Below are 11458 nucleotides of genomic sequence, written 5' to 3' on the forward strand. Positions count from 1 at the left end.
CTGCCCGAGTTGTGTGTTGAGTGTGAACTTGCAACTGAGACGAGAAATGAGTCAGACCCAACTAAATGTCGGGGTAGACTAGTAACTCAGACAAAAATGAATAAGGGATACAAGACACCGCATCACCGTTGCCTGTCACATCTTCTTCGCGAGAACAAATATTGGTCCCGGTCACTAGCCACCTCTGTCTCCTTGTGCGCTCCACTCGAAGAGAAAGGACAAGTGAATGTGTGAGGACAAGAAAGTGACAAAATGAATGGACAATGAAAGGTATAAAATTCAACGACTAGGCAACACAAACAAACGAAAACGACCCAACAAAATACGGGCCCCAACTCACAAGTGAAACAAACAGACAAAAAAGAGAGACGCGCGATGCAAAGGAGACGAGACTGAATGAACGAACTTGGGCGAGGTCGAGAAAATTGCGTGTCGAAGGTGGACATGCAACTAAGTAAGTGTCGGGGGCAAGTTGCGTGTGAAGACTGGACATGCAACCGGGTTGGTCGAGTTGCAAGTTAACGATGGATATGCAAGTATGTTGGAATCGAGCAAGTTTTGTTTCTGTGATGAATATGTAGCTGGTCGTGGTTGGGCAAACCGGCAAAGTCACATGTTTAGCATGCACATGCAACTATCGATTCAAGCAAATTGTGTGTTAAGAATGAACATGCATATAAGTCGATGTAGACAAACTGTGTGTCGAAAGTGAACATAGTTAGGGTATCAAAAATGAACAAGGAACTTCCATTCACATAAATAGTTACAAGACGCATAAAAAACATGTTTGGAAGATAAAATGAAAAAAGAGGATGGCTAAATGGACAATAGCTGATTTATTTTTAGTTTTCTAGTGCATTGTTCTTCCAATGTGAAAAAAGGACACACCAGCCCACAACTTTGCTTGCGTTACAAACAGTCCAAAGCGACAAGAAGGAGATAGATCGCGAGAGCTATATCTCGCTTATAGCTTGAGGGTAGAAGCTCTTGCCTGAAGCATCTATAGTAACGGACCGGCCCATTACAACACACTTAAATGAGTAAAAAAAGAGCGTGCGGGGATTGATACTAGGATCTAATGGTTGCTGCATAGCTCTGCTAGCCACTGAGTAGCCATCGGGTTCATGTTAAATTAGTAAGGCGCGACAAACCTGAAAGAAAAGAGACAGTTTTTATTGGTCTTTCGATTTTTTTCACCGGTTTTCTTCGGTTCTTTCTCCGTTTTTATTGAGTTTTTTCCTTTATTTCTTTTTCTTTATTTTTCTTCGGTCTTATTTCTTTCTTTCTTGGTTTTTGCTGCCTTTTTTCCTCTCCTTTTTATTTATCTTATTCAGTTCTGTTTGTTTCTTTTCTCTTTTTTCATCGGTTTTAATTAGTTTCCTCTCAGGTTTCACTGTTTTTCTATTCACAATTTTGGTATACATCTAATTCATTTTTTCTAATACATGATTAAAATTTTCAAATACAAGATTAATATTTATTAAATAAATGGTCAATATTTTTCTATGCACATTTAATATTTTTTAAATGCGTGATTAACATTTTACAAATAACACATTAAATTTTTTTAATCCATGGCAGCTTTTTTCTATACACATTTAGTATTTTCTTGAAGTGCTTGAGTTAACATTATTTAAATACAAGTTTAACATTTTTAGTACATGGTCAACATTTTTTATACATATTAGTTTTTTTAAATGTTCGATGTTTTTTAAAAATATTAACATTTTTTAATACATGTTCAACTTTTTGTCTTTACACATTTAACATATTTTTTAAATGCTTCATTACCATTTTTTCAAATACAAGCTTAACATTTTTGATACATGGTCAACATTTTTTCTATAAACATTTAGTATTTTTAAAATTCTTGATTAAAAAATTTCAAATACTTGTTTAACATTTTTTGAAATGCCTAGATTAACATTTTTTAAATACATGATCAACTTTTTTCACACACCTTGTATATTTTTTTCATACATTTTTCATATACATCAGAAACATTTTATCTATACACAATTAAAAAATTCAAATGCTTGGTTAACCTTATTTTGAACTTATCTATGTAAAGAGTTTTGAAAATTTATTTATTTAGAATATTTGAAAGTATAATCAAAAGTACAAAAAGAAAGAAAAAAAGCAAAAAACATGAAAAAGGGACGAGGTTGTGGCCTCCCGTGCGCCTGGGGTGGCCCATCTCGCGCCGACTCGGGGCTTCGACGCTTAGAAGCGACAAAGCGAGGGGAGCTCCTATCCAGCGCTGCAGGCGCCCATTAACGGTCCGGCGCCTGCAGCACTGCTAGCATGGGCCAGCCCACCAGCGTGCTGCCACAGTTTTTTCTTTTATTTTTTTGTTACGAAAATAAAAATATGGAATCAAAAAAGGTTTACATGTTTAAAGAAAAAAAGGTTCATCCATTTGAAAAAAAATCATATCTTTAAAAAAGGTTCATCAATTTTGAAAAAAAGATCATCAATTTGAAAAAAAATCATTCAAATTGAAAAAAAGTTCATCCAATTTAGCAAAAGTTCATTAATTTTTAAAAAAGGTTCATTCAAATTCGAAGAAAGTTCATAGAAATTTTTAAAAAGTACATGTTTTTTTAGAAAAAGTTCATTGAACTGAAATAAAGTTTATAAATCTAAAAAAATTCATCCATTTTCAAAATGATGTTCATCAGATTTAAAAAAAAGTTCATCAATATTAAAAAAAGTTCATCAGTCTGAAAAAGTTATTGAAATTTAAAAATGTTCATCGATATTCAAAAAGTTTATAGAAATTTTAAAAAAAATCGTCAACCAGCGCCTAGATGGGCCGGCCCATTTACGGACGTCACATGCGCCACTTAACATAAATGCACGTTAATTGGCATGGACATCGTTGTGGCATACTAGGGTTCCATCAAAAGTTAAAGTCTTTTTATGGCGGCTTGCAAGGCATTCGATGCCGACGGCGGATCTTCTCCAACACCGTAATATGTCCACTACTCATTTATGCGCCCTGTGTGGGTGTGAGGATTCATGGAGGCATCCCCTGCTGAATTGCACTATGTCAAGATGCATATGGACCTTAGCTGAAAATTCCTTGATGGAAGCAATGAGCCAGAACGAGGATCCTAATGCAAAAAACTGGATATTTGCAATGAATGATATACTATCCCAGAAAGATTTCGTGCTGCTGGTAGTAACGTTATGGGCTGTATGGAAAGCAAGACGAAAGGCAATATATGAAGGAGTTTTTCAGAGTCCACAAGCAACATACCAGTTTATCCAGTCCTACTTAGCGGACTTGAAAACTATCGAGGAACCAGCTGCAGGTAGCGCAAGGACTCATCGGGCCAGCCGATCGCAATGGATCCCCCCTCCGGAAAACTTTTACAAAATAAACGTTGATGCTGCAGTTGCAAACAATCGAGGACGAGGAGTTGCTGTTGCTATTTGCAGAGATCAAGACGGCACTTTCCAGGGGGCATCGGCTATAGTTTTTAAGGGAGTTTGTGATCCTCAAACTCTAGAAGCTCTGGCTGTACGGGAAGCTTTAGCTATTGCTGACGATCTTAATCTTCGACGAGTACTTGTGGCGTCAGACTGCATGGTGGTTTTGGATGATCTCAAGCAAGGAAACAAAGCAAGATATGGTGCTGTTTTACATGAAATCATAGACCATAGCTCTTCTTTCTTAGCGTGTAATTTTTTTTTCATGAGTTTAGGAGCTCGAATTTCGAGACTCACAATTTAGCGAAGTATGTTTTGAGATTAGGGGTGGGCCGCCATGTTTGGTTAGGACACCCCGGCGATCTCTCTTTTGTACCTACAAACATTGGGTCCGGTTAAATAAAGCTTCGCGAGATTGTTTCAAAAAAAAAACTGGCGCCTTTGATGCCAAATAGGAAATGCCACAAGCGAGGTATAGTTGTGCCCGAGATAGATAATCTAGACATAAAAGAAATTAATTAAGTCAGTCAATATAAACACACGGGTCCATACCGGGCACACAGGGGGCAGAAACCGCCGCAACCGCGACACAAGACCAAGCGGCCATGTCTCAAAAAAAAAAAACAAGACCTAGCGGCCTGACAACGAGACACAACAACTAAAAATAAAAGACAACGAGACACAGGATGCAGGTACGAACAAAAACAATTTTTTGCACGAATCTTGCAGCTTTAATCGTGTGATGGACAACTTAGATATGACATAACTAAAAATCATCTAGATGAGATTTAGCAAAATTGTTTTTTCATGCATGCTTGTATGATGATCTGGCATCTTAATGTTTGAGAGAAATAAATTATTGGGTATCACCTATTTAATTATATAGGAATTCATTCAATAGAATATTTATTTCTTGGCAAAACAAAATAGAATAATTGTCTTTTGTTCACAGGTAAATAACTTATTTCAATACTGATTATTTTTTGTAGAGAATAGTATGCGTGCTATTACACGACATCATAAGTTGTAGTCATTTGTTCTCCGGTGGTGCGGTGTACACGAACGGTTCTACAACGCCATCATCCATGGCAAGCAACGGCTCCAGGGCCTCCACGACGGCGGACATCTGAGGGCGAGACTTTGGGCTGACGCTCAGGCATCGATATGCCATGGCTGCAGCCTTCTGGGCGGCCAGAGCCGAGTACTGACCGTCCAGGTTTCGGTCTATGGCACGGTCTAGCCGACGGGGTGAGTCATGGAGGAAGTATGGCCGTGCCCACTCGACGAGGCTCTGTTCCCGTGTCGGCCGGTTCTTGTCCACCACCTTTCGCCCCGTCAAAAGCTCCAGCAGCACCACACCAAAACTATACACATCGCTCTTCGTTGTTAGATGACCTAGTAAGAGAAAAAAGACCATTCCACATGTTAAAAATAATGTATATTAACAAACAACTTTGTACAACTTCTGCTTAATTTTATCAAGTCTATGTACCTGTCATGATATACTCTGGTGCAGCGTAGCCCTGTGTGCCCATGACTCGAGTGGAGACATGTGTCTCGTCTCCGTCGGGCCCATCCTTGGCTAGCCCAAAATCAGAAAGCTTTGCTTGGTAATCCTACAAAATTTAAGAAAGTCAATTAACCACTAATTTGCTACAATAGAAAGTAATATAATAATAGTAGTAGTTTGTCACAATCGAAAAAGGGAACTATAGCAAAGAGTTTGCCACGAATGTTGTGATGGTAATGCCCATCTTGCTATTGTCGACTAACTATAGTCATAGTTTGTGACGTGATTACATGAGAGCCAAACGTGTACCGAGTCGAGTAGTATGTTGGAGGTCTTGAAGTCACGATAGATGATGGTCTTGGCAGCGTCATGGAGAAAGGCCAAACCTTTGGCAGCTCCAATGGCGATCTTCAGCCTAGTTGACCACGACAATAATGTTGTGTACCCTGCAGTTTCCCCATTCGCAGAAGCTCGTTAGTTAACCACATGATTGAGCTATGGGTTGGTGGTAGTATCGCTATGTATATTGTTGTTACAAACACATTAACAATTTGACTTTGTTTCAGTGTTAGTCTTCTTATTTGTGTACTTGTAATAAAGATTATTTAGACAAAGAAAAAAAGAACATGAGGTTGTAAAATTTGGCTTACTCTTATAGAGATGCTTCTCTAGGCTGCCTCTCGCCATGAACTCGTAAACGAGGAGTCTGTGCTCATCCTCGCAGCAGTAGCCGATCAGCTTGACCAGGTGTGGATGCCTCAGTTGTCCGAGAAGAACAACTTCAGCCTGCATCACTCCGCCAAAATCATGTGTCCACATTCAGGTCAAATGCAACATTTGTATATTCATTGTACTGGGATAAGAGCTTTGATTAAAAATGTCTCGATGTTTAACATGATTAGTTGACGAAGTTGTTAGAATTTACACGATTCAAACATTGAACAAACTAGATGGAGAGACGATATTTATTAACGAGGTTCAACGAATATTAGATTCCCTAAGCATGATTACAGGCGCTCTCATGTACTAAATTGACATAGTACAGATCGAGAATTAGTCTATCAAGGCCATTAAACGCATATCGATCATCACACTACGGCCGGTCCAAACACCGCTGCCACGGGTGTCTGGATTGTCGCTTTCGTGATCTTGTGTCTTCCCGATCAACTTGGTGCGATCTATTTCGGTTGTCCTGCAACGGCTTGATATGATAGGCATGGTTTACATCTGACCTTCCATATACACAAAAGTTTAATTTTCTCAAAAAGAAGGTTAGAATGCCCGGCCTCTATATCATTGCAATGCACACATCCATCTTTTATTAAAGTTGATACAAGACAACGATGCCAAAAACATCAACAACTTTAGTACAAGACTTAGACAATTATAGTAGACGCATTGTAAGATATGAAATTGACACCTACGACTAAGTCGACTTCTTTCACAACAATGCCTTCATGAAGGGATACCCGCCCTCATGTGCAGCTAGAGACGGCAAGGTCAAAGATTTTCATCTTGATTGCTGAGACCAACCAATGAAATTCATTATAATAGGAAGTACCATGCCTTCAACAAGATATTGACGCAAGTTTGTGGTGGTTAAGTTTGAACAATGAAGGCTAGAACAAGAGCTCACACCCCGGGCAAGAAGCGGTGCTCCAGTCACCATCTTAAAAACGGATATGTAGCCCTATACATGTATTCGACAATAATTTCAACAAACACCACCTGGCGAATATGTCCTTAACCGTCTTGAACTTGTTGTCTTCACTCGAACAAATGTGTATGATTAGACTTGGGTCCTCTCTTGTTTGTTCGCTCGCTCGAGGAGGCTGCTAAGTTCTCCACCTCGGACTTGGTAAACTTGACTGATAATATCGCCACACATGGTTTCTCCTTAGCTCCACCTTCAGCGATGGTTAAATTGTTCTTGGTCCTCTTTCCCTTTATCACAAGGTACTTGTCCTTCTTACTCCTCCTGATCTTCTTGTCTCTGTCCGCCTTGTAGATATAACCATCACAATGATGTTCTCCCAGCAAAATTAGATTTCTCCTAACCCTTGGCATGTGTCTAACATCCTTGAGCACATGTTCAACACAACTTTTGACTCTGTTCTTGATATCTTCAATGCCCATGATGCGGCGAGGCACATCGCTGCCTTGATAGACAACTCTAAAATAACTAGACTTGTAGGAAGTGAAACACTCTTTGTTAAGCGTCACATGATGAGAGATCACTTTGTCTAATATCCACGCTTCAATGGACTGTTCTCTTGAGAGGCTAAGTAGGCCATCAGCAAAATTGTTGAATTTAGATGTTGCCAGACTGGCGGTACCTTCAATCTTTTCCCATGTTGGACACTCCTTCCTTATGTGACCCCCACTCATAGTGATAACACTTTAGACCTTCTTATTTTTTTTCGTCTTCTCCTTTTTCCCACCTTGATTGCATCTAACTACCATGCTCATACCTTCAATGCTTCCAGCACCATATCCATGCCATTTCTTCTCGCGTTGATCATATGATAGCAATGACACAGTAATGCCACTTACAATGATGGTATTCTGGCCATGTGTCAGAGTAGTGATGAAGTTTGTGTAGGGCCATGGTAACAAAGTGAGTAGAAATAATGCCACGTCTTCATCCTCCGCTTTGGCATCTACTCGAGATAGACCTGTGAACACCTGGTTGAAGTCATTGATGTTCTTTGTACAGTTTACCACCCCCGCATCTTCAACCCGAATAATTGATGTTTCAAGCTCACTGAGAAGAAGGTGTGACTTGGTATTGTCAGGCCACCACCTCTCAAATGGAGATTACCCCCCCCCCCCCCCCCCCCCGCCCCAAAGAAGTGTTGAGGATAAATCTTTGTCTCCATGTCTTCAGTTAATTGTACCATTTATTTCTTTTTATTGCGCTAAAGCTAATTACCTTGCGAGTTGTTCTTCATATAGGGTTCTCACTTAGTTGCGTATCTAAAGATCTTCCTTTATCTGCGCTACCATTAATTTCCAAGGAAAAATACTAAAATTTGTAGTCACTTACTTTACCCCTCTCTAGATCCTTCGAGATTAATGAATTTGAAGAAGGGAGAAGACTCTATCTCCTGGAAGGTACTACCGAACTGAAAAAGAATTTTGTATCTTTTGTCACCCTCATCATAACGTGAAAGAATAAAATTAACACCGAAAGTTTGAATTGTGAGAGTTATAACTACAATGCAGTTTTCTCACCTTTAAACTACGACTCTGTTATAGGAGATGTAACCATCGGAAATACCTGGATTAGCCCACATACTATTTGATGAGTAATTTCCATCTACATTAACCCTAGTGCTTGTTTGGATGAAGCCTATTTTATAGAAAAGTTATAGTAATACAAACTTCAAGGTATTTGGGGTTAAGAAATAATGCAATGACTAAAGTGAAAGTTGTGGTATACCGACTTTTCAGAAATATAATAAAAAACATGTTTTTAGAGAAAAGACATTACACTAATTCTACAATAATGAATCTCAAATTGGCTACCGTAAGAAGCCGAGTAACCAGGTTCCAAGGCAGGAAAGAAGATCAGGTGTCAAAAGAAAAGAATATAAGCTCAACTTGAAACACCAATAGCCTCAACGGATGCATGTCACATATGCTGAATTAAAGTGGTAAGGGCGAGGGAAATAAACATATTTTTATTAAAGGAATACTATCATTTTTTGTGTGAAATAAATATTGTTCGTCTATGCAAAGGTCCTAGCCAGCCACAACATCACCCCACTCCAACACGGAGGGCACCAACCTATGTTAGTAAGAGAAAAACATGTGTAAAATACCGAGCGAAAATATATGATGACCCACCAAATAATAGAAGCACCTTTTGCCGCTGCCCCAAAGATGAAGACACGCGGGGTTCTCTAGCGGGCGCCCACCATGCAGCGAGAGCATGATCCATACCCAAAAAGTTGTGTTTTTGAAAAAACTGGCACTTAAAAAAATTGTAGTACCGACTTTCTTTTTGCTGCAACTTTTAGAATTTGAAACTTTCAAGATTTTAGAACTTCGAGAATTCCAACCTTTTGTATTTTGAACTTTCTGATTTCGGAATTCGAAGTTTGATTTTTTTTACTTCGAAAAACTTGAAATTTTGAAAAAATAAACTTCAATTTTTTAAAAGAAATTACACAAAAGGAAGCTTAACAGAATAGAAAACTCATCCCACACACATGCATCACATGGCTGACCCTCAACACCAGATTGTGAAAGCCAACATGCCGACAACCCGCACACAAGAGCACTCCATGCGTGCTTTGCCCGCACAACCATGTAGGAGTCTGTTCAGATGAAGAGACCATTCCACAGGACAATACTCCTACTAGCTAGCAAGATCCAGAGGAGAGAAACAAGGTCTCGTAATGATGCCTCCGTGGAAGGGAACATGTCCCAAGGATGTTATCGTCGCTAGCCCCGACAATACACCTTCCTCGTGCACCACTACGGCTAAGTTGCCACAACATGTTAAATCAGCCTAGGAGAACCAAGAGGAGTAGACGAAGCCTTGACGACGCATACAAAGTGGGGACATTGCTTAGGGGTGCCACTTTCAATGGACCGATAATACCGGCGAAGGCATTTGCATAGACACCAGCACCCTTGAACAAATGCCACCTCACTTGCTCTCAAGTCTCAACCCTAGTTGTAACCAATGGACGACCACCAATGCACTCCATTGAAAGCATTATGTTCTGCTTCATATTTTTTCACAAGATACACCGGGTTTTCTTCTTGTTAAAAATATGCATGAGACTTGAGTGCCTTTTGTATTAAGATAGGAGAAGGTTTAACATGAGAAACATGCCAGAAGGTCACAAGCTACCATCAGCACCCCCCCCCCCCCCCACACACACACAAGTCCTAAGACATATGGTGCAAATCCACCTTTTCCGCATATGCTTCCAGGAAGAGAACTTGGTGTGCTAATCCAATACCAGAGACCGTGAAACGACCAAAGATGGCAGGAAAGCGATCTTCTCAGACACGCGTTTGTTACATTCTAACCAAATGAAGCAGAGAGTAATGACCATCAAGGAATTGACTTCCTTACAATAGGGGGGGCGGCGTCGTGGTACTGCTGAGTCCGCACGTAGAGAGAATACAAGGCACCGTCGTTTGATGGGAAGTAAGATACGGTACCAAATCTCTCACGCAAGCACACACTTCAGAAGCACATGATCAACCTCCTCTGATGCCTAACAACAAAGAGCATAGCATGAGGGTTCGGCAACGGCCTCCTCGCCAGGTAATCCGAAAAAAGACGATTCTTGAGCGCAAGCCTCACCAATACTTTTGATGTCGAGTTGCGTCCCAAGACCCCCATAACTCCATTGCACACTGTGCAAACTCCCCGTCGAAGAGGGAGGCACTCTAGACGGAATGCCCTCACTACTATCATTCTTCATGAGCCGTCATAGGAAGGAGTCCGGGCATAGTCAAAATTGATGAAAGTTTCACATTAGAAGCAAAATTTACACTATAGTGCCAAGCAGGGTAGATTTTTTTAGGGCTAAATAGGGAAGCACATTTTTAAAAACTGTCAAATACGGAATAATTCTCTCAGATGCTTTCAAGTTGCTACTCCTCTAGACAGATGGACCCATATATGAACCAAAAAAAATAAAAAGTAAAATGACTGACTTACCAGCCACTCTTTGTGTCCTTGCGAGCCCTCGAGGTCGAGCAGCTTGACGGCGACTGCCTGCGCGCGCACGCCGGGCTTGAGCCGCTCGTCGACATAGCCCTTGTATACCGGCCCGAACCCGCCCTCGCCGACGAAGTTGCTGGTCGAGAAATCCCGCGTCGCCGTCCGGAGCTCGTCCACCGTGAACGCCTCCACGCCGGACCCCGCAAGCGACACGGGCAGATCCTCCGGCGACGGTGTCACGCCGGTGCCTGTCTTAAGGCCGTCGTCGTTAGGCAGCGGCGCCGGCCTGGGCGGTCGGGGGTCGTCGCTGGCGTGGTCGCGGTGGGAGCTGAAGCAGCCGAGGCCCAACAATGCGCTCCACGATGTCTTCCCCATGCGCTGTGCGTGCGTGTGCCCGTGGCCAACGGCTTAGAATACATTGTTGGCTGGGGCGGGTGCGGGTTGATAATAATACTCCAGTCAAGGGAATTGTAGGAGTGGTTGTTGTTGTCATCGACATCAATCAAGGGAATTGTTTGGTTTGGTTCGGTTGGGGGAGAGTAGAGTATAGTAGCTAGCCAGGTTGGCTTTTGACCCCGGGGGGAGAATGAATGATCCAGCTTGCACACCTGACCTTAGGTCGGCATGCCCATCCCAAACTAAGCTAGAAGCCTATTATTACATTGGTTGTTTTTCTTTTGAGACTACAACGATGACTAATTCTTCATTGAGCGGGAGGAAGAGTCAATGTGCAGGGATTGCAAACTTGACGGATGGTGATGCAACCACCAAATTCTTCGGGATGAGGACTATCTAATGCTTTAGTTCACTATATGCACCTTCAA

At 41.2% G+C, this 11458-nt stretch overlaps 1 protein-coding gene across 1 annotated transcript; it reads right to left on the bottom strand.

Annotated features, from left to right (window-relative positions):
• Positions 1-4324: 4324 nt before the first annotated feature.
• Positions 4325-11063, bottom strand: LOC125552368 (serine/threonine-protein kinase RIPK-like). Its single transcript, XM_048715884.1, has 5 exons — positions 10632-11063; positions 5596-5731; positions 5255-5391; positions 4928-5051; positions 4325-4830 (listed from the first exon to the last, which is right to left on the bottom strand). The coding sequence occupies exons 1-5, from the start codon at positions 11007-11009 to the stop codon at positions 4466-4468; spliced, it is 1140 nt and encodes a 379-aa protein (XP_048571841.1). The 5' UTR covers positions 11010-11063; the 3' UTR covers positions 4325-4465.
• Between the last annotated feature and the right edge of the window lie 395 nt (positions 11064-11458).

The sequence above is a fragment of the Triticum urartu genome, chromosome 4, assembly GCF_003073215.2.
Source record: "Triticum urartu cultivar G1812 chromosome 4, Tu2.1, whole genome shotgun sequence".
Lineage (NCBI taxonomy): Eukaryota > Viridiplantae > Streptophyta > Magnoliopsida > Poales > Poaceae > Triticum > Triticum urartu.

What these genes read in the sequence shown, in the direction of transcription:
- LOC125552368 (XM_048715884.1), bottom strand. Translation starts at nt 11,009, where the DNA reads ATGGGGAAGACATCGTGGAGCGCATTGTTGGGCCTCGGCTGCTTCAGC. An exon ending in CCAACATACTACTCGACTCG is followed by an intron (nt 5,052 to 5,254) that starts GTACACGTTTGG and finishes TAAATTTTGTAG; the next exon opens with GATTACCAAGCAAAGCTTTC. An exon ending in ACCAGAGTATATCATGACAG is followed by an intron (nt 4,831 to 4,927) that starts GTACATAGACTT and finishes TTCTCTTACTAG; the next exon opens with GTCATCTAACAACGAAGAGC.